General features: G+C 45.7%; 1 protein-coding gene across 1 annotated transcript in view; it reads right to left on the bottom strand.

The window, feature by feature from the left end:
- Positions 1-23,462, bottom strand: part of LOC115093639 (collagen alpha-1(XXVIII) chain-like) — a 271,500-nt gene that overhangs the window by 126,792 nt on the left and 121,246 nt on the right. Inside the window, exons 17-19 of the mRNA XM_029605681.1 lie at positions 2,287-2,355; positions 1,575-1,643; positions 1,415-1,483 (exon numbers count right to left, since the gene is read on the bottom strand). Of these exons, the coding sequence (XP_029461541.1) occupies positions 1,415-1,483; positions 1,575-1,643; positions 2,287-2,355 (207 nt within the window). The remainder of the gene's footprint in view (positions 1-1,414; positions 1,484-1,574; positions 1,644-2,286; positions 2,356-23,462) is intronic.

The following is a 23,462-nucleotide window of genomic DNA, read 5'->3' as shown; positions in this document are numbered from 1 at the left end:
TGAAGGGGTTGTGAATGAGCTGAGAGAGGGGGAGTGACTGAGGGGAGGGGGGAAGGGAGGAGGGAGTGACTGAGGGGAGAGGGGAGTGACTGAGGGGAGGAGGGAGTGACTGAGGGGAGGGGGGAAGGAGGAGGGAGTGACTGAGGGGGAGGGGGGAGAGGGGAGGGAGTGACTGAGGGGGGGAGGGAGTGACTGAGGGGGGAGGGAGTGACTGAGGGGAGGGTGGAGGGAGGAGGGGAGTGACTGAGGGGGGAGGGAGGAGAGAGGGAGGGGAGGCAGAAGGTGAGAGGGAGGGAGAGAGACTAGAGGGGGGAGGTGGGAGGGAGAATAAAGGGTGAGGGGAGAATGAGGGGGGGAGGGGGAAGGAAATGGACCGAAAATATTTTTAATGTAATGAAATTTAGTCTACCCACGTATTGTCTCTCTTTCTATTTGGACTAGTATGCCGCCTCATTGAACTTGATGGGAACACCCAAAGTGGCCCCGCTCCGTCCTCCGGTCCTGGGGGCTGGTCCGGAGGCCTCGACCACGCCCCCGGGCTGGCGCCACGCCCCCCAGACCCACCCCCGAAACACCGTGGCACGCCCCCGAAATGCCGCGTTGTTTCAGGAACGCCCCTGGACACGCCCACTCCCGCCCATTTTCGAAAGCCCCAGGACTTACGCGCATCCCGGGGCTTTACGCGCGCCAGCGGCCTATGCAAAATAGGCGCACCAGCGCGCAGGCCTTTTAAAATCCGCCCCTAGGCGTGGTCGAGGCTTTCAGCAGGCGTAACTTTGCCAACAAAGGTAGGGGGGGGTTTAGATAGGGCCGGGGGGGGGGGGGGGTGGGTTAGGGAGGGGAAGGGAGGGCGAAGGAAAGTTCCCTCCGAGGCCGCTCCGAAATCAGAGCGGCCTCGGAGGGAACAGGCAACGCTCGCTGGGCTCGGCAAGCGCAGGTTGCACAAATGTGCACCCCCTTGCGCGCGCCGACCCCAGATTTTATAATAGTAAATGCGCAAAAGATGGAAAAAGCACATGAAAAAAAAGCCATAAATAATGGGCTTTCTTCCATTTGCAATATTTTGTGCATGCTATTTGCCATTTTTATATTCAAATCTCTTTTATTGAATTTTGAATCATTAGCACATGAGCCCAGGTTGGTGAGTGGTTTCTGCACACCTTCCTGGGACTTCACCTTACAATAAGTATAGTGCAAAGTTCACCACAAAATTCCCAAAGTTAGGCAACTAGACCCTTTGAAAATCTACCTCTTCATGTATTAGCTTACTGATTACTCATTATTTTTTCTTATTTCTTATTTTTCAACTATTATTAATTCCCTCTCAATATTCATCATATTTTATAAATGGGGAATAAAAAAAGACTGTGGTCTTTTGACCACAGTTAATGCTTTCAATGGGCTTTTACTTTACCTTTGCTCCAGGAAACCCTTCACCTGCAGGTCCTCTTGGGCCAAGAGGACCTTTTGGGCCTTGTATTCCCTAAAAAAGATTTTTTACAATGAATCAGAACAGTAAAAATGACTGTACCATACTGAAGAAGAGCCATTAAATAAGAAAGTACAAAGTTTACCTTTTCTCCTTGCACTCCTATGCCAGGTAGTCCAATAGGGCCAGGCAAACCAGGAGGACCAAATTCACCCTAATTGATTGCAAAAACAAGTTGCTGATTTAGTGTGGAAGCATGAACCAACTTTCTTTCCAAAGGCTAGGATTCCATGCTTATTTTATAAATAAATGGTACCCTAAATTTATACAATGACATTTTTATTTTAATATAATTAATACATCTAAATTAAACATTCATTTCAAAAACATATATAATGAAAGTTAAATTTAGATGTATTAATTACATTGAAATAAAAATATTATTGTATAAATTTGGGGTACCATTTATTTATCATATATGTGATCAATATTGATGGTACCAACATTATACCTTCGTTTTGTATAATACCATTAGGATTCCACTCTGCCCGCTCATTACTGGAGGAGCTGCTGGTAGTTGTTCCATGCACCTCAGTTCTCATGAGCATTTTTTTTTCTATTTTAGAACTGAAGACTTTCCCCCAAAATCAATAATTTTTGTCTGAATGCACAATTTAATGTGAAGGTACTTTAGAAAGGAAGAAATTATTTTATTGGCTATAAAGATGTCCACAAAATACAATATTGTTTCCTTCTTCTTTATTTTGCTTGATAACTTCTATTGTAATCCACAACAATCACCAAGGTTTTCATTTAGATTTATGCTTTGTTAATCCAGTGGTATATTTACTGCTCACCTTTTCACCTTTAATGCCAGCTCCTGGTAATCCACGAGGTCCCCGGGGTCCCTCAAAGCCACGGTCTCCCTGTTGGAACACCAAAAAAGCTTTACAACTCTGATAAATGTTTACTTCTGAAATCTACTATAGAAACACAGGAATCTATAGCAATTTAAAATTAGTAAGAGCTAAGAAGCCTTACCTGATGGTGGTCTGTGGTATTCTAAATGTGTACACATCACAATATACACAACTGTAAGAATGTAGATATCTATCTGAAATGAATAGTTTCAGATAGAGATCAAAAGGGAATGAAACAGATATCTGCCAGCTCTATTTACACTGCAAGCAAAACTTAAGGGTCTGGAACCTATGACAGTAACTTTTAAACAGGCACGCGGACACACATGTGCGCATGTTCGTCAGCTCGTACCTAGGGACACTGTCATTTTATAACATAAGTGCATATATGTATGCATGTTACAAAATAGCCTGAACATGTGCATGCAATTTTAAGTGGACACACACTATTTATATATTTATTTATTTATTTATTTAGAGTTTTTATATATCGACATTCTTGAAGAAAATATCAAATCATATCAGTTTCCATTGAAAAAGAACAATCACGGTTATGGTGTTACATTAAAACAAGTCGTCAAATAACAAATATAGATAACAAGTATAAATAGAACAGCAAATATAAATAACAATATAAAACAAATATAAATAACAAGTATAAATAAAACACTATGCACGCAAATGCCGTTTTTACCACCTAGGTGGGGGGATTTTAAAAGATGCTCATCAATGCCATTACCAGTTTTCCCAGTTTTTTCCCAGTTGGCTCAGATAAGGGATAGGACTTTCAAACCCCCCTTAGTCTTATAACCTCCCTTCTCCCCTATTAGCCTCAACCTTTAAAACCACGCTGATCTGCCTAGAATTATTTGTTTTATAACTTACATGTCATCCATATCAGAAGTAAAGTTATGCACACTAATGCATGGAAGTATTTATGTGCAAATTTCAAGTCTGAATCCAGAAATGCCCTGCCCAGACTTTGCCCACACCCTGCCTCTTTTTTGAACTTTTCATTTATGCGCACACAGCTAAGTATGCACGTATCCAGGCGGCTTTTAAAATCCGCTCGGTGTGTGAGAACCCAAATTGTGTGCATATCTCCTGGTTTTGGCATGTGACAGGCTTTTAAAATTCACCTTTATACCCTTAGGGCCGGATTTTAAAAGGTACGAGCGGGTGTACATTTGTGCGCGCAACCCTGCGCGCACAAATATACGTCCAATTTTATAACATGCGTGCACAGCCACGCGCATGTTATAAAATCCAGGGTCGGCGCGCGCAAGGGGGTGCACAGTTGTGCAACTTGCGCATGCTGAGCCGCTCAGCCTTCCTCCGTTCCCTCCGAGGCCGCTCCAAAATCAGAGCGGCCTCGGAGGGAACTTTCCTTCTGCCCCCCCACTTTCCCCTCCCTTCCCCTACCTAACCCGCCCCCCAGCCCTACCTAAACCCCCTCGTTACCTTTATCCTATAATTTGCGCCTGCCTCCAGGCAGGCGTAGGTTGCGCGCGCTGGCCGACGGCCGGCCCGCAATCCCGGGCACAACAGCAAATGGCCACTGTGCCTGGAGGCTCTGGCCCCGCCCTGGACCACCCTGCCTGCCCCGCCCCTTTTTTCAAGCCCCAGGACATATGCGCGTTCCGGGGCTTGTGTCGCAAAATAGGCTCGGCGCGCGGAACTCCCCCGCGAGCGTAAATCCAGCCGAATTTACGCGCGCAGGGCTTTTAAAATCTGCCCCCAAGTGTTGTACACATTGTATGGACATCCTTTGTTTTCAGCATACAACTGTATGTTTATCCCTGCAAACACATTCTAGGTGTTCATCACAATACGTGCATATCTTCAGATATTCACAACACCAAAAGCAGGTTTCTACTGTTCAGCAATTTACAAGCATATTTTCAGAACTCAATGCATAGCAGTCATATTAGTGTGCAGCAAACTGAACACATGTTCACTATTCTATAAGTCCCAAAACTTTGAAGTCCTAACTCTTAAGGAATATTTAAGCATCGTCCACCATCCTCTAAAAAATAAATAATTTGGATCAGTAAGGCCACATATACCCAGTCTAGTCAATATAAAGGGGCCATCATATATTGAACAAAAGCTTCTTATGTTGGTGAATGATCAAGGTTATAATCATAGATCCCAAAAAGTCAATTTTATGCTTTCTTCAAATATATGTTTCTTGTGTAAATAAAATATATTTATTTCTTCTCATATAGATGAACAACTTAATTTGAAATGCCCTTTAAGTCCAGCCCAACGTGATCCATGTTTCGAATAGTTCTACAACAGGGGAAGTCAATCTCAGGTATACAATTTCAATATAACATTCTGTGACCACAGGCTTCCATTTTGTACACATCTTCCTTGTTCAGTGTTCTCAAAGTGCATTCTCAGTGTTCAGCAAATTTCTCACACATCCTGGGTCTTCATCGCTTTGCTTGCATGTCATCAACATCCATGGCTGTATGCCCATGTCCTTAGTGCTCATCGCTCTTCTTGCATGTCCTTTGTGCTCATCACGCTGCAGACACATGCTTGGTGTTCATCACTATCCTCCTGTGTCCTTGGTATTTAGCACTGTGTTTGCACATCCCCAGCATTCATCACTCGCCTCACTTGTCCTCAGTGTGTCGAATCGTTTTGGTCTATGGCCGCCGCCATTTTGCGGCGGCCATTTTGAAAAATGGCGCCGGCTGAAGACTACACGATTTAGTGTGCCGCTTTTCCTGCTCTCCCCCTTCCCCCGATTTAGCTACGGACCGCCGCTACGGAGGTAATTTAAGGCTACGGACCCCCAGGTAATTTAAGGCATTTGGGGGGGGTTCGGGAGGGTGGGGGATTTAATTTAAAGGGTCGGGGGTGGGTTTTAGGGGGTTTTAGTGTGCCGGTTTTCCTGCCCTCCCCCTTCCCTCGATTTACGATTTTTTGACGATAAATCAGGGGAATTGGTATTGTATCGTGGCCTTAACGATTTTTGACGATTTAAAATATATCGGACGATATTTTAAATCGTCAAAAAACGATTCACATCCCTAGTATCATCCTCCACAATCGAAGTATTAGAAGGTCTAATGAATCCCCGAGCCAAGTTCTCTTGGATATACTGCATCATGGCTTCAGATTCAGGCTCTGAAAGAGTATAAATTCTCTCTCTGGGGGAGACTGACTGGGGAGTAAATCTATTCCACAATCGTAAGGCCAGTGAGGTGGTAACATCTCTGCTTGTTGCTGGCTGAAAACATCTGCGAACTCGGTGTACTGATGTGGTATGCTGGAGCACCTTATCGCAGAACTGACCTGGCAAGGTTTAACTTGTATTAAACAATTTTGATGACAATACGGGCTCCAACTGGCTAACTGAAGGGATGCCCAATCCAGATGGGGTGGATGTAATCTTAGCCAGGGCATACCTAGGATCGCCTGATTGACAGAGGAGGGAAGAATATAGAACTGAATGGATTCCTGGTGTAACACCGTGATTTCATTTTGATTGGTTTGGTGATGAAGGAGATTTGGATCCCCAAGGGTTGCCCTGACACTGAAGAAATGGTGAGAGGAGTCCTTAGTGGTTTGGTGGGAATGTGATGATGCTGGACTAGATTCTCCTCTATGAAATTGCCGGCCACCCCGGAATCTAAGAAGACCTGGAGATGAACGGACTCCTTTCCTGTGGCTATAGTAACTGGAATTAATATTTGCGGAGAGGGAATGGTGTGACCCAGGGAGGCCTCTCCTACCCGTCCTAGGTCCAGGAATTTCCCAACTTGTTAGGGCATCTGTTAACAAAATGTCCTGTTCCAGCGCAGTATAAACAAAGATTATTTAATCTTCTATGCTGCTGCTCCTCGGGCGAGAGTCGACATTGATCGATTTGCATGGGTTCTTCAGTGCTGGACTGATGTTCCAAGGACTTGGGTGTCTCAAGTGGACATTGAAAGGTGGGTGCCAGGTGAAAAGGTCGTCGGACGCTGCCCGTTCCTGAGACCTCTCCTGAAATCGGAGGTCCAGGCGAACTGCCAAACGTATCAGTTCCTCCAGAGATTCAGGTAGTTCCCGAGCTGCTAACTCGTCCTTAATGGGCTCAGATAATCCCTGGCGAAAAATAGCAGTAAGGCTATCCTCACCCCAGAAAAGTTCAGCCGCAAGAGTCCGAAATTGAATGGCATACTCCCCTACCGAGCGGGAACCCTGCCGGATCTGAAGTAGGTTGGAGGCTGCCAAAGTTGAACATCCTGGCTCATTGAAGATAAGGCGGAAATCTTTCAGAAATTGGTCCAGATTATTCAAAATGGGATCATCTCTCTCCCATAACGGGAATGCCCAGGCTAAGGCTGGACTCTCCAGTAAGGACAAAATAAAGGTGACTTTAGTCTTGTCCATGGGAAATGGTGAGGCTTGGAGTGAAAAGTGCATGTGGCACTGATTTATGAAGCCCCAACACTGCAGAGGAGATCCATTAAAGTGAGGTGGAGGTGGAAGGCATAGGACAGAAGGTGGCAGTGTGGCGACAGGCGGAATCCCAGGGGGGCAGGTTCCAACCATGTGAGTGGTCAAACGTTCCAGAACTGTTACCTTGCTGTTGTTGGATCCGGGAGGCTAATCCAGGAATGGCCTGTAAGGCTGTCAGATCTACAGTATCCATGGCCTCGGCTAACTGTTATGAATCTGCTAGTGGACCCAACGTGAAGGTCAGCCTTGCTTTACTCCGTATGCTGGTTAGGGCTAATCTGGATACAAGAGGATGCACACCCAGGGCCGGGTCAGACAATCCAATCCAAGAGGCCGGCAAAGAGTAAGCAAGTCCAAGTCACAGTCCTGGTCAGGGCAGGCAGCAGACAATAAGGTTCCAGGTAATCCAATCCAAGGGGCAGGCAGCAAGCAAACAAGTCCAAAAGGCAGTCCAGTTCAGGGCAGGCAGCAGGCAAAGGTTCCAGGCAATCCAATCCGAGAGGCAGGCGGCTAGTAAACGAGTCCAAGAAACAGTCCGGGTCAGGGAAGGCAGCGAGTAAATGGGTCCAAGAAGCAGTCCGGGTCAGGGCAAGCAACAGACAAAGGTTCCATGTAATCCAATCTGAAAAACACAAGTAAGGTCCACCAAAGCTCCAGCCCAAGCAAGCCTGTAGCCGAGGCAGTGCTGTGCTGGAGAGATCTCGTTATGTAGTAGTTTTTCACGCTCTGCCACAGGAACCTCCAGCCGGCCTGCTGACAACATGGGAGGCGGAGTCATGCTGCGAGTCGTGCAGTGCCAAGCCTAGCAATGCAGTCGGGCTGCAACACTGTGGGAGGCTGCAGAAACTTGCTGAACTGTAACAATCATCTTACACAATTTGCATGTTAAAGATAAGGAATTCATAGTAACTAATTGAAGAAATGTTTTGCTGCATTAACCTTTCAAAGAAATGCTTTGCTAAAGAAGTAGCTAGATCATTATATTAACCTAGTATATCAATAAATGATCTTTGAGTGACCTGTTCTTGTTTCATTGCATGGTAAATTGCTGTTGCTGGCTGACAAGACTGTAGTTGGGAATGGGGTAGGCATAACTCCTTTGACAGAAGAGAATGTATGGGAAGACAGAATGTATGGGAAGACAGAAGAGAAGGTATGGGAAAACTGAAAGTGGACAAGGCTATGGGGCTAGATGAGGTACATCCCAGTATACTACGGGAGCCTAGAGATGTCCCGGTGGGTCCACTAAAAGATCTGTTCAATAGATTCCTGGATATGGGAGTGGTGTCATGAGATTGGAGAAGAGTGGTTGTTGTCCCACTTAGCAAGAGTAGTAGCAGAGCAGAGGCTGGAAACTACAGGCCAGTTAGCCTCACCTTGGTGGTGGGAAAATTAATGGAGACTCAGCTGAAAGAAATAATAGTGAATTATTTATAATCCAGTAAGATACCAGATCCAAGACAACATGGATTCACTAGGGAAAGTCCTGTCAGAGAAATCTGATTGATTTTTTTGATTGGGTGACTAGAGAATTGATTGAAGGACGAGTACTCAATGTGATTTACTTGGATTTCAGCAAAGCTTTTGGTTCGGTCCTACATAGGAGGCTTGTGAATAAATGAGAATCTTGGGCGTTGGCGCCAAGGTGATGGTATGGATTACAATCTGGTTGACTGAAAGGAGACAGAGCGGGTAATGGTAAATGGAGCCTTCTTTGAAGATAAAATGGCCTTAAAGGAGTGCCACAAGGATTGGTATTGGGACCGGCACTGTTCAATATATTTGTGAGCGACATTGTGGAAGACATAGAAGGTAAAGTTTGTCTATTTGCAGATGATACTAAGATCTGCAACAAAGTGGACACGCCTGAAAGAGTAAAGAGAATGAAAAGTGATTTAAGTTGAAGAATGGTCGAAGATTTAGCAGCTGGAATTCAATGCCAAGAAGTGCAGAGTCGTGCACCTGGGATGCAGTAATCCAAAACAGCTGTATGTGATGGGGGTGAAATACTGATGTGTACAGACCAAGACAGAGATCTTGGGGTGATAGTGTCTTCTGATCTGAAGGCGGTAAACTAATGTGACAAGGTGATAGCTAAAGCCAGAAGAATGCTGGACTGCATAGAGAGAGGGATAATCAGTAAGAAAAAGGAGGTGATAATGCCCTTGTAGAGATCCTTGGTGAGGCCTCATCTGGAGTATTGTGTTCAGTTCTGGAGCCTATATCTCAAAAAGGATAGAGACAGCATGGAGGCGGTCCAGAGAAGGGTGACTAAAATGATGTGGGGTTAGTATCAGGAGACTTATGAGGAAAGGCTGAAGGATCTAAATATGTATACCCTAGAAGAAAAGAGGTGCAGGGAAGAAATGATACAGATTTTCAGAAACCTGAAATGTTTTAATGATGCATGAACTTGAAACCTTTTCCATTGAAAAGAAATCAGTAGAACTAGGGGTCATGAAATGAAACTCCAGGGGCGATGACTCAGAACCAACACTTGAAAATATTTCTTCACGGAGAGGGTAGTGGATGCCTGGAATGCCTTTTCAGAGGAGATGATGAAGATGAAAACTGACAAAGCATTCAACGTGGCATGGGATAAACACTGTAGATCTCTAAAGACTAGAGGATGGAAATGAAGAAAAGGGTCCAAGGGGGTAATTTGCTGGTGCGTGGTTACTACCCTTAACCAATAAGCCTTGGATACTTTTGATGCAACTGCAATATTGCTCTTTGCATTAACGGCAGGGGGAAAAGGGGATTTGGATTCAGACAGCAACCAATGAGGGCTCCAACTTTTATAATGTGGGGAACTGATAAGTATGGAGGAAACCTGCATGAAGCAGCAATTTCTACCCTTAACAGAAGGCAAGGGCTTACTACAATTAACCAATAAGCCTTGAGGTTTTTGATGCAATTACATCATTACCCTCCGCTTTGATGGTGGTGGGGAAGGTGGAGGGTGGAAGAGGGATTCAGATAACAACCAGCATGGACCCTGACTTTTACGTTCTGGGGTAATAATATGCAGACATAAGTGAAAAAACACAGGATTGCTTCTAAGGCCAAGTCCAAAAGCAAAACACATCAGCACTGTCTGAATTTTCAAGAAGGCTCATCACCCAGTAAAATTGTTTCTAGCAATAAATCTTTTATGGATTATCATAAGGTAGAGATGTGCAGGGGTAATACATTTGTTTCATTTTTCAGTTCATTTTCAGGCATTTTTTTTCCCCATGAATTTTGATTCATGGAATGTTTGATTTGTTTCTTTTGTTTAAAAAAAAAACAACAAATCAAACATTAAATCTCCCCCCAATAAATGAAAAAAAAAAAGGAAATGAGGTTTCTCAACCCCACCACCCATCCCTCTCACCCAGAAAAATGCTGGGGCAAAGATCCTCCCTGGCCATCACTTACCTGATCTGGTGGGAATCTACTGGTGAGGCTTAGGCCCAGGACAAAATCTCAGCCATTTGTAGGCCAAGGCTGCGGTAGTTTACCAGGACCTTGGCTAGGCTCTACGCAAAGCTGAGGCTTGGAGGCCTGGTTCCAATGCCTCGGCCTAGGCCTGATGCTGGAGCCTAAACCAGACACTGGGACCTCGGCAGTCTAGGCCTGGGCCCATACCTGATGCTGAAGTCCAGCCCAGAGGCCGAGTCCCATTGCTGGAGCCTTGGCCCAAATCCATGCCTGTTGCTGACACCTGACCCAGAGGCTGGGTCCCAATGCCTGGACCTCAGCCTAGACCAGAGTATGAGCCCAGGCCTGATGCCATGACCCAGCCCAGAGGCTGTGTCCCGATGTCGAGGCCTTGACCCGGAGGCTGGGTCCTGATGCCTGGGCCTTGGCCTAAGGTCAGGCCCAGGCCTGGAGCCCAAGCCTTAGAGATCCTCTTCTTAGGTCTTCTCTCTTCTTTCTTCTAATGACACCATCTGCTCCTGTCGCGCCTGAGTAAATAAACTCCAGCACATCCTCCTCAGTAGAGGACACCATTTTATTTTATGGCAATGCTGTAGAGCAATGCTGTACAGAAAAATAGTGCCCTTTGCTGAGGAGGATACACTGGAATTAATTTACTCTTGCACAACCCCAGCAAACAACATCCTTAGAAGACAGAAGAAAGAGGAGAGAAGACCCAAGAAGAGGACTTCAGAAGTCTGGGCTCCGAGCCTAGCCTGACTCTAGGCCGAGGCCCAGACATGGGGATCTGGCCTCCAGGTCAGGCCCCAGCATTGGGCCTGGGTCCAGGCTGAGGCCCTGGTGTCAGAACCTGGCCTCCAGTCTGGGCTGCACCATTGTGCCTGGGCCCGGACCCTGGCCTAGGCCTAGGCCCAGGCCTGGGTGTTGGGATCCAGCTTCTCTGCTGGGCTCTGGCATCGGGCTTGGGTCCATGCTGAGGCCCTGATGCCAGGGCTCATCTTCCAGGTCGGGTTGTGGCATCAGGCCTGGGCCCAGGCCATGACCTAGGCCAAAGCCCTAGTGTCGAGACCAGGCCAGGTTATGATTCGAATTCGCAATGGATCAATTAAGTAATTTTTCTGGGGGGTTTGGGCCTTAGCTCAGGTCTCAGCCAAGGCCCTGGTGTCATCCTGTCCCTAAGCTGAGACCCCAGCATCGCTCTCGGGCCTAGGCTGTGGCCCTTCCTTTGGGCCTTGGCCTAGGCCCAACCGGAAGTTTTAAACAAATTACACAAATAGGATTTGTTTAATTTGGGGGGGGCACTGAATTTGTTTTGTGGCTCCAAATGAAACAAATTGTCCCTTTTTCATTGCATTTCACAAATATGTTTAAAATGAATGCACATCCCTATGATAAGGCTTGGGAATAACTTCACAGAGCAGGGGGGAAGAGGGGGGGGGGGGGGAGTAACCTGCATGACATGACAGATACTACCATACAAGATTACTGGGTAAACTGGATGGACCATTTGGTCTTTTTCTGCCATCCTTACTAACTTGTAGTACTCTCCATAAAATATCTTATTGCTTTTCTGAATCTGAATAAAAAGACTTTTCTTCTACCTGTCGCTATTAAGATTTATTCAAGCTCACAACAAGGAAACTAGGAGCTACAGGTTGGTTTGTCTGACTTCTGTGAGGAATAAATTAATGGAATCACTGCTAAAGCAGAGGATAGTACAGTTTCTGAAATCCAATGGAATACAAGATCAGAGGCAGTGTGATTTAATAGGTCTTGTCATATGAATTTGATCAATTTCTTTGACTCGGTAACTAGAGAATTAGGTCAGGGAGAGTGTTAGATGTAGTGTATTTCCATTTCAATAAGATCTTTGATATGGTTCTGCATAGGCGACTTATAAATACACTGAGTGCTCTTAGCATGTGTCCTAAAGTGACTGCCTGGGTTAGAAACCAGTTGAGTGACAAAGTGTAGTGGTGAGGAGAGGGGCTTTACTATTTATTTATTTTAAAAATGTATATTTATCTCTTTGTTGCGTCTGTCGCTGCTCGACGCCCTCACTCCGCCCTCTTTATCTCTGTGGTGACTCCCTCTGGGTCTGATGGACGGCTGGCTGCCACGGCGTCTCCATGCCGTCTCCCTCCGGCGTCTCCGGACCGGCTCGACGTTGCATATCCGCCATGTTTGCCTGATGATCTAGGGCGCGCACGCTCTGATTGAAGTACCAGCAAGGGCGCGAACCTCAGGGGCTTCCCCCTGAGATGACGTCATCCGCTTCCAGTATTTAAAGGTCTCTAATTCACTATCTAACTGAGTTAGCAAGGGGATTGCTTTGGCTTTACTCCCAAGCTACTCTGCCTCCTCGGACTTACCAGAGGTACCCGCTCCTCGGGGGCCTCGCTCTTTTTTTCTTTATTTTCAGATTACAGATAGGAACCGGTACTCGCTCCTCGAGGGCCCGTGTTCCTGGACACTCTGAAGATTCTCTACTGCCTGGAAGCTATCACTGTTACAAACAACTGTGAGTTATCATCGCTCGCTCAGAGCTTTCCCTGGAACCAGGTACTCGCTCCTCGAGGGTCTAAACCTTTCCAGCTCCTGAGTTTCATTGAGACCTTATGTGAGTTTTATCATCTACTTCTGTTCATAAACCTTATCTACTCTACCTACTCACTTTCTACAGTTTCTCAACAGCTCGGCCATCCTGGATCACGGTTCCAGTGCCTGAGGGACTACAGCCCTGCCAGGCATATCAGCTCACTACTGCCACCTCTGGTGGTTTCCAAAACTTGTTTAATAAAAGAACAATGTGTGTCTGTCTCCATACTCAAGCCTAGCCAGTGGTCCCTCTCGGGATATCCTCCCAGGGGCATGGTCATCTGCCACCGGCCCAGGGATTCACCACTACTATCTCAGATTCATAATAGACTGCTAACTCCTCACGGAGAACCCTAACAGATTGCTACTCCCAGCATAGCGGAATATACAGAATCTGAGACACTACAAGATAGCTGACTCCTCCTTCTTAGGAGCCATTCATTCAGATTGCTCCTCCCATCTAACACCCAGCTTCTTTACAGATTTACATCAGATTGCTACTCCTTAGCAGATTTCCAACAGATATATTACATTCTTTTTGCAGTTCAAGGTGGATTACAAGAAAATATACATAATAGATCCAAAAAATATATCAAAGCAATTAAAAACAACAAAATGAAAACATACTTAAAGCGATAAAACTAACATCAAAATACACAAAATAAAAGAACATAAAATAAAATCACAAAAACATGTTATAACAAATTCAGAAAATCCAGGATCTCGGCAATAGAGCTAACAATTCCCAGCAGAGCTACCATTATACATCATTTTCCTCAAAACGTTTATTGAAAAGGAAAGTCTTTAATGCTTTCTTAAATAATATTGGATCATTCATGAATCTCAATTGAACAGGGAAGGTATTCCAGAAAGTGGGGACTTCAACCGAGAACACTTGGTCTCAAGCTTTTGCAAGATGGACAGTCCAGAAGGAAGGAACTTCAAACAGGCCAGTATTTGCTGAATGCAGTTATGTGTAAGGACATATTTACATAGAGTAGCAATGATCCAAAGGGCTATATTACTAATGAACAGCTTGTGAATAATCATGGCTACTTGGTAAATTACATGCCATTCAATTGGTAGCCAGTGTAGAGCCTGGCGTTCTGGGTATATGTTCTCTAGAGATGTGATTCGGCCAAACCTTTTGGTTCGGCCTTCGTTATTGGCCCGCCACAGGAAATTTTGTTTTCCTGCGGTTCGGGCTGATTTTTTTCGGCTGCCCTGAAAATAAAAAACCCAAACCCACCCCAACCCTTCAAATTCAATTAACTACAACCACCCCCCCCCCACCAAAACTTGCCAAAAGTCCCTGGTAGTCCAACGGGGGTCCCGGAAGCGATCTCCTGCTCTCGGGCCGTTGGCTGCCAGTATTCAAAATGGCGCCAGTGGCCCTTTGCCCTTACCATGTGACAGGGGCTATCGGTGCCATCTTAAAAAATGGCGCGGGCCATCCATTGCTCCTACCATGTGACAGGGGCCGACCAATGGCACCAGTAGCCCCTGTCACATGGTAAGGGCAAAGAGCCACTGGCGCCATTTTGATTACTGGCAGCCGAAGGCCTGAGAGGGGGAGATCGCTCCCAGGACCCCGCTGGACCACCAGGGGCTTTCGGCAAGTCTTGAGGGGTCAGGACGGTGGGGATTTGCAATCAATTAAATTTGAAGGGTTGGGGTGAGTTTGGGGTTGGTTTTTTTTAATGTACCTTTTCTCCCCCCCCAAAAAAAACGATAAGAAACGCACATGAGATTTTGTGGGTTTTCTTTTCGTTTCGTCAGCCCCCTGAAATGCAACAAAAAAGAAATATCGTCTTTATTCCCTATTTCGTTGTAAACGAATGCACATCCCTAATGTTCTTATGTAACCTACTTCCAGTAAAGATCCTTGCCAGTGCTGGTGCAAGGGTCTCCATCCACCCTCGGCGGTGACATCACAGTGCCACGTGTGTATCTCTCTCTCTCTCTCCCTCCCAAATCTCCAAACTCAAAATTGCATATGTCATGCTCGCCATCTCTACCACCTCCTTCTGTCCTGCGCTGTGACCTCTCATACCTCTTTTCGCATTTCAAGAATGGCACCTTCGCCTACACTGACAGTGCCCTACCCACTTACAGTACCCTAGGAAACTGTCTAGACCCACTTAATGCTCACACCAGCCCTGATCCTTGCTGAGGCATTCTGCACATCCTACAGTGCCCTTAGTGTGGTAGTGGGAAGAGAAATAAAAAAGGGAATTGCAATAATCAAGCTCTGTAAGTACAAGCGCTTGTAGCAGGGTGTGAAAGTTACTTCTGTCTAAAAGAGGTTTTAATCTTCTCAGCAAACAGAGCTTAAAGAAAGATGTTTTCACCAGAGGTTTCAAATGAGGTTTCATTGATAATTCAGGATCCAAAAGGATTCCTAAGTTCTAGACTTGCGATGAAACAGGTAATGGGAGCTCCTCAAATTCAAAAACAGATGGCAATATCTAGGGAAGGAAATCTATTCAAGATTATGATTTCAGTCTTGTCCACAGTCAGAGCAAAATGATTGTGTGTTAGCGAGGCTCTGATGGAAGATAAACAGAGGAATAAGAGATTTTGAGTGGCAAACCAAGAGGATCATACTGGCATTAAAAACTGAATGTCATCCACATATAGGGGCGGATTTTCAGAGCCCTGCTCGCGTAAATCCGCCCAAAACCGGGCGGATTTACGCGAGCAGGGCCTTGCGCGCCGGGAAGCCTATTTTACATAGGCCTCCCGGCGCGCGCAGAGCCCCGGGACTCGCGTAAGTCCCGGGGTTCTCCGAGGGGGGCGTGTCGGGGGCGGGCCCGGTCGTCGCGGCGTTTCGGGGGCGTGTCGGCAGCGTTTTGGGGGCGGGTACGGGGGCGTGGCTACGGTCCGGGGGCGTGGCCGCGCCCTCCGTACCCGCCCCCAGGTCGCGTCCCGGCGCGCAGGAGGCCCGCTGGCGCGCGGGGATTTACGCCTCCCGGAGGGAGGCGTAAATCCCCCGACAAAGGTAAGGGGGGGTTTAGACAGGGCCGGGCGGGTGGGTTAGGTAGGGGAAGGGAGGGGAAGGTGAGGGGAGGGCAAAGGAAAGTTCCCTCCGAGGCCGCTCCGATTTCGGAGCGGCCTTGGAGGGAATGGGGGTAGGCTGCGCGGCTCGGCGCGCGCCGGCTATACAAAATCCATAGCCTTGCGCGCACCGATCCAGGTTTTTAGCAGATACGCGCGGCTCCGCGCGTATCTACTAAAATCCAGCGTACTTTTGTTTGCGCCTGGAGCGCAAACAAAAGTAGGCTATTCGCGCGCCTTTTAAAATCCGCCCCATAACCTGTAGTTCACTTCAAGGGTCATAAGCACATTAGTATTGTGCCATAGGAATCGGTTCTTGGACTAGTTCTCTTCAGCATTTTTGTAAGTGATATTGTGAAAGTACTATTAGGACAGGTTTGTCTTTTTGTGGAGGATACCAAAATCTGCAAAAGGATAGACACCCAAAAAGGGGTGGAAAACATGAGGAGGAATCTAGTGAAGCTTGAAGAATGGTCTATAGTCTGGCAGCTAAGATTTAATGCTAAAAATTGCAATGCCATGCATTTAGGATGCAAAAGCCCAAGGGAGCAGTACAATATAGGGGTGAGATTCTTCTGTGCCTGAAACAAGAGCAGAATCTGGGGGTGATTAATCTGACATCTTATGGTGGTTAAACAGGTGGCTAAAGTGACGGCAAAAGCCAGAAGGATGCTTGGCTGTATAGGGAGAGGAATAGTCAGCAGAACAAAGGAAGTGATACTGCCTCTGTATCCGTCTCTAGTGAGACCTCATTTGGAACACTGTGTACAATTCTGGAGACCGCACCTTCAAAAGGATATGGAGTAGGGCCAGAGATTTGCTCCTAAAATGGTCTTTGTTATATAGTATATGGAGACAGACTTAAAGATCTAAATATATACCCTAGAAAAAAAGCGAAACAGGGGAGATATGACAGAGACATTTAAATACCAACAAGGTATCAATGCTCAAGTGGTGGGCCACTTTCAGTGGAAAGAAAGTTTTGCAATGAGAGGTTGAAAGGGGGTAGACTCAGGAGTAATCTAAGGACACATTTATTTACAGAGAGGGTGATAAATGCATGGTACAACAGTCCAGAGAAGGTGGTAAAAACAAAGATGATATCTGAATTCAAGAAAGCACGGGACAAATACAGAGGATTTCTGGGGACTGGTAGAAATTGTATAACTCAGGGTCAGTGCAAGAGTATTTGGCATCCTAAGCGAACCTATGGTCATTCACCCCTTCTCCCCCAATTAACCTCCAGCACAGCACTCCCTCCTACCAGCAGCAGTGGCTCCAGCACCACACTGTCTTCTTTGGTGGTATTGGCTCTGGAATATTGCCATCCGCAAAGCTTTGGTCTTCTAAGTGACCACGGAGTTTGCCTAACTGAAGCACTGGCCCTGGTAGAGCTGAGCAGTTGGTATGGATGAACAGATAAGAGAGGCCATAGTGGTCTTTTTCTGCTGTCATGTCTCTATGTAGGTGTCTAGCAGAGGACGGTCACTGCAATGACTGAACTAGATGAATAGGAAAGGGATTATAAAAGAGGGGGGGGGGAAAGATCCCTGAGTGGTTACAAATGAAGACTCATAAGAAATGTAGAACTAGAACTGGATGTGAGCATATCAGGGACATAACATGCCTGGTTACTCAATAAAAGTTAGAAAGGATGAAGCCGTATCATTTAACTCTTTGTTTCTCATTTTGATATGCAGGTTCCAGGGCCGGTGCTGGACCCTGTGCGAAGAATTTATTGTGCTGCCCCCCCACCCCCCTCATTCAGTTGTTATCTCGGGTCTGCAAAAAAAAAAAAAAAAAGCCCCAGCAACCTAAACTTTAAAACTGTCACCCCTCTACCTTCCGTGTCTTCACCCCCTCCCCTGGAACTCATTAGGTGCCCTAGGCAAATCTTATACCCTTGCATCCCGCCTCCTGCTCTTTCTATGTCACAGTTAAAAATTATGCATGCATTATTCAGGTTTTTCATGAAAAAGAATATTCAAAGTATAGTCTTCTGAGGTAAAAAAAATATTACAAGTATTTGCATGTATTTCTTTGGCGCCAATCAGAAAACCCTACAAAACCAAGACACTTGGAAGCCATATGGCAATAGGGCTACTGTAATGCATGTTAGGTGTGGACTTGACACTCAAAAAGCCTTGAATAAATTACAATTAAAACATAATAAACTTTCCACCCCAAAACAGCACTTAAAAAAAATAACAACCCTACCTATGAAAAGGGGCCAGCGCGGGAAAAGTCAGAGAACACCTTCAGATGACATCAGACGCTGCAGGGTATTTAAACCCTGCAGCTTGGCCTAGACCTCACCTTGCAACGAGGTTCACTCTTCGGAGTTACTAGTTGCTGCTTTGGACTTCTGCTTGTCTTCAGCTTCCGACGTCTGACCCTGCTTCGTCCCTCGACTCCGGCTTTGACTCCTGTTCCTGGTTTTGGTTTCTGACTTCTAGCTCCTGACCCTGCTTCGTCCATTGACTCCGGTTTCAGCTTCCGTTCCTGGATTGACTCAGACTTCTGACTTCTGGCTTCAGACCCTGCTTTGTCCATTGGCTCTGGTTACAGCTTCCGTTCCTGGTTTGTTTTCGGCATCTGACTTCTGGCTTCCAACCTTGGCTTGTCCCAGACTCCGTCTTCAGACCTCGCCGCTTCCACAGGTATCCGGTTCTGCACTCGCCCAGAGGGTTCGCCTAATTCCCAGCGGCTCGGGTCCTCACGGGCCCTCCCGGGGGGACCGCGGGCTTCCAAGGGTGAAGTCTCTTCTGACCTCCTGGACCTCTTCATTGGACCACCTCCTCGGGTTGCTTTTCTGGTCCTTGGTCACAGAGGATCACACCTAAGACCAAGAGGCTCGGGTCCCTACAGGCTCCTCCTGGGGGGACCTCGGCTTCTAGTGGTGAAGCCTCCACCGGACTACCTCTTCAGCGCCGCCTCCCAGCTGAGACGTTCCCTGTGGATCCTCCACAGTACACCATCTTCAGTCGCAGCCGGCCCAAGGGTCCACAACCCGTAACAGCAGTGGATTAGTGAGAGAGGGATGCATAAACTTTCTCCTCTCTCTCTTATAGAAATATATCTATACATACACATTCATTCATACACATGTTCTCTTCCTCATACGTGCACATGCTCCCTCTTACATACACATGATCCCTCTCTCTCACACACATTCTCAGGCTCACACGCATGCTCCCATATGTTCCCTCCTACATATACATGTTCACACATATGTTCCCTCTTACATACACACACACACACACACACACAAGATCTCTCTCTTTCTCACACATACATTCTCAGACACACACATGCTCACAAACACACACACATGTTCAGACACACACATGAAGAGAACACTCTATGCTTCAATACCTCAACTTTTCCTAACATAACTGAAGAATTTACTTCTCAAAAAAAATGTACTACTATTTAGACCTCTTATTCCATGATCCCTAGAGCCTGCATCTGTCTCACTCCCTCTCAAACATACACATGCTCCGATACACACATGCTCAGACACCACTCTACTTCTGCTCTGACTCACACACACAGACACATGCTCAGATACACACATGATTACACCAAGGCCTCTCCCAGCAGCCCCGGCCCTCCACTTCTGCTGTGGGGCAGGTTGGGAACTGCCTCATGGCTTTTTTACCTTCTGGTCATCTAGAACCATCATCCCTAGAGCTTGCAACTGTCTTGGAGCTTCCTCACACACACACACACATGCCTCCTCCTTTATTTATTTATTTATAGGTTTTTTTTATACCGATATTCGAGGGTACATCATATCGGTTTACAGGTAACTTAACAGAAATTACAAAGAACAAGGGAGGGGAGGTCAGGGGACACAGAACGTTGTGTCCCAATAAAACAATGATCGATAACTATCTAGAGTGGAAAATATCAATAACTATCTACTGTGGAAATAGAATAATATACAATTAGATTGAATAATATACAATTGGCGTGCTATACAATTGGAATGAGTAATATACAATTGGAATGTATGAATAAGGTAAATAATGACTGTTACTGTCAAAGGGTGTACGAGGGGATAGAGGGGTAGAAAGATCTACAATTAGATTGAATAATATACACACATACAAGCTCAGACACACATGCTCACACCGAGGCCTCTCCCAGCAGCCCTGGCCCTCCCCGTCTGCTGTGTGGCAGGTTAGGAACTGTCTCATGGCTTTTTTACCTTCTGGTCATCTAGAACCATCATCCCTAGAGCTTACATCTGTCTTGGAGCTTCCTCACACACACATACACGCCTTCTCCTTTACAAACATACATGTTCAGACACCCACACACATACATGCTCAGACACATGCATGCGTACTCCAAGGCCTCTCCTAGCAGCCCCAGCCCTACACTTCTTCTGCAAGGCAGGTCGGGAACTGCCTCGCGGCTTTTTTTCCTTATGGTCACCTGGGAACCATGTGGTTCTGCAGGCTGCAGCTCCTCATCTTGGCCGCGTGGCTCTCCAAACTCATCTGGCCGTGTGGCCCTGCAGCTCTCTCTCCTTTTTGGCGCACGGCATGTTGGGAACCGCTGCGTGGCCGGCAACCTACAACTTTCTTATCTTTGCCGCACGGGTTGCAAACCACCATGAGGCCCTACGGGTTGGCTCCTCCACTTCTTTGTTGCACATCAGGTTGGAAACTGCTACGTGGCCATGCAACTCTCTCATCTTTGCTGCACGGCAAATCGTGAACCCCCACGTAGCCATACGGCGGCTCCTCTTCTTCGCCGCATCCCTGCAGCTCTTCATCTTCATCGCATGAACTGCCGCGCGGCTCTGCAACTCCCTCCTCTTCGTTGCGGGGCCTCGTGGATCCTCCCTCCTTGTAGTGGTGCCAATAGCTCATTCAACTAGGTGGTGGCCCTCAGGCCGCCATCTCCTGCAGGCCACCACAGTGGGTTGCCCCTGGAAGGTTCTCATAATGGGTTATAAGCATGCGTCTTCAGATGTCTCATGATGAAAAGAGATGCCAGGAGAACTGAATATCAGCATTTCAGGGAGTGCATGGGCCCGCAGATAATATGTTATGCACCCCTGAGGCAGAGAATCAAAACATGGGTGTGAAATGTGTGAGAAAATCAGAAATGTGTTATTATGGAAAGAAAATCAGAAGTTTGTCATTATGGGAAGAATTGTTTTGTTATTTGTATCAAGCAATAATATTGAGATATTGCACCAGTAAAAGATCTCTTTTTGGGACTATGATTAAGCTATTAAACTGCTATATTATTCAATAGCTCTCTGTTATGACTGTCCCTTAAACATAATATAAAAAAGATTATAGCAAGTTGCTAAATATTATTATTATCTACTTTTGGTTTTACCAAGTGAGATTTGTTGTAAATTATTAACGTATATATTTACTAGTAAACATTTCTTTATCCTCATAAAAAATAATTTACAAACGCAAAGCATAAACATTTGGGAAAATGCCGTTTTGATGTTTTATTCCTATTGATGACATTTTGTGACAATGCCGAGCGTATTATCCCTTTTCTCTGCCACACTCATGAGAATTATTGTTTTTCTGTAAGTACCTTTCAAAATGTTTTAAGGCTCTTGTGTGTAAATTTAGATGCGGCTAAGGGCAGTTTTAACTTTAATTCTTGCATGCACTTTTTTTTTTTTTTTTTTTTAATTCTTTATTTATGACTTTTCTAATACAATTGTATCATAAAGTGAACAGGAAACATGTTGCATACTTTAGGAGAAAACAATATTAACTAAAGCTTACTAATACAATTATTTTTTTACCTAAGTAGCAACCAATTCTCAAATAATAAACCGGTGAAAGGCAAACTTTCAAGGAGAATATAGGAAATTAATATAGTTCAAGGCATTTACCTGAAATTGGAGAGCAGAATAATTACTTTAATCCCCTGAAAATACGGTATGTTCTGGGGAGCTATGAGTATCTATATAAAACTTTAATTGCTCTGGGGAAAAAAATATAAACGTATCTGCATCCTTTTTAATAACACATTTACACGGGTATCTAAGGACAAAAGTTGCACCAAGAGAAATCACATTTTGTCTCATACTCAGAAAGCCTTTCCGTCTTTCCTGAGTTATTTTGGAAATATCAGGGAACATACGAACCTTACTACCATGGAACAGCGGATTTAAATTTTTGAAATAAGCTACCATAAGCCTACTGACATCTTGTTCAACTATCAGTGATACATGCAATGTGGAAAAATCAATTATCTCGATAGCCGAAGATTCTAAGAAATTTGTCAAATTTTGAAAGTCCATAGGAGGAACTGCCTGTTCGTTTGAACGATTCTGACCCAAAAGGAAATAAGCTTTATTAATTAGTGGATATTGCGATTCAGGCAGTAAAAGAACTTCGGCAAAATATCTTTTTAGTGTTATAATAGGCATCTCTCCCATTATTCTTGGAAACTTGATTAATCTTAAATTCAAACGGCGGTTCCAGTTTTCCAATAATTCAAGTCTTCTAGAAAGAGCAGCTCTGTCCTGTATGGTGGCCAAATTGAATTCTTTAAGATGCACTTATTTTTTAGAACAACACACAGGCTCAGCTTCCCTTTTACTAAGATCCCTATTTTGGGCACGTGTCTTCAGGGCAATGCTGCCAAAAAAGCACCTGGCAACATTTCGAGATATTCTGTAGCAGTAAGAAATTCTCAGGCCACTCTCCCGGCGCGTGCACCGGCCACTCGCCGATGCGCACAATACAGTATGCAAATGAGGTGGTGTGGTAGAAACAGGCAAAAGGAGGCGTTAGGGACACTAGCACGTCCATAGCGCCTCCTTTTAGCCTGGAGCGGCGACTGTCAGCGGGTTTGACAGCTGACGCTCAATTTTGCCGGCGTCGGTTCTCGAGCTCGCTGACAGCCACGGGCTCGGAAACCGGACGCCGGCAAAATTGAGCGTCCGGTTTTCGACCCAACAGCCGCCGGCCAACTTCAAATTATTTTTTTCTTTTTCTTAACTTTTTTTACTCTTTGGGACCTCCGACTTAATATCGCCATGATATTAAGTCGGAGGATGCACAGAAAAGCAGTTTTTACTGCTTTTCTGTGCACTTTCCCGGTGCTGGAAGAAATTAGCGCCGACCTTTGGGTAGGCGCTAATTTCTGAAAGTAAAATGTGCAGCTTGGCTGCACATTTTACTTTCTGTATCGCAGGGAATACCTAATAGGGCCATCAACATGCATTTGCATGTTGAGGGCGCTATTAGGTGCTGCGGGTTGGATGCGCGTTTTCCGCCCCTTACTGAATAAGGGGTAAGGGAAAATGCGCGTCCAAAAGCATGATAACAGTGCGCTCCGTCGAAGCGCACTGTACTGTATCAGCCTGTCTGTGAAGAGAATGAATTTAAAATGGTACGCAATAGTGCAGCTGGCTAATTTTGAATATCAGAGTTATGCCCCCAACACCCCTAACTTACTGCCTGATTCACTAAGGCTTTTCTCCCATTCTGTGTCTATGGGAAAATACCTTGATGAATCAGGCCCTTAGCCGGCTAAATTATATTTAAAAAACGTAACCTATTGCAACCTTGAATTGT

This window comes from Rhinatrema bivittatum, chromosome 6 (genome assembly GCF_901001135.1).
Source record: "Rhinatrema bivittatum chromosome 6, aRhiBiv1.1, whole genome shotgun sequence".
NCBI lineage: Eukaryota > Metazoa > Chordata > Amphibia > Gymnophiona > Rhinatrematidae > Rhinatrema > Rhinatrema bivittatum.
Note: the sequence above shows the minus strand (reverse complement) of the source record. Positions and strands in the feature narration are given on the sequence as shown.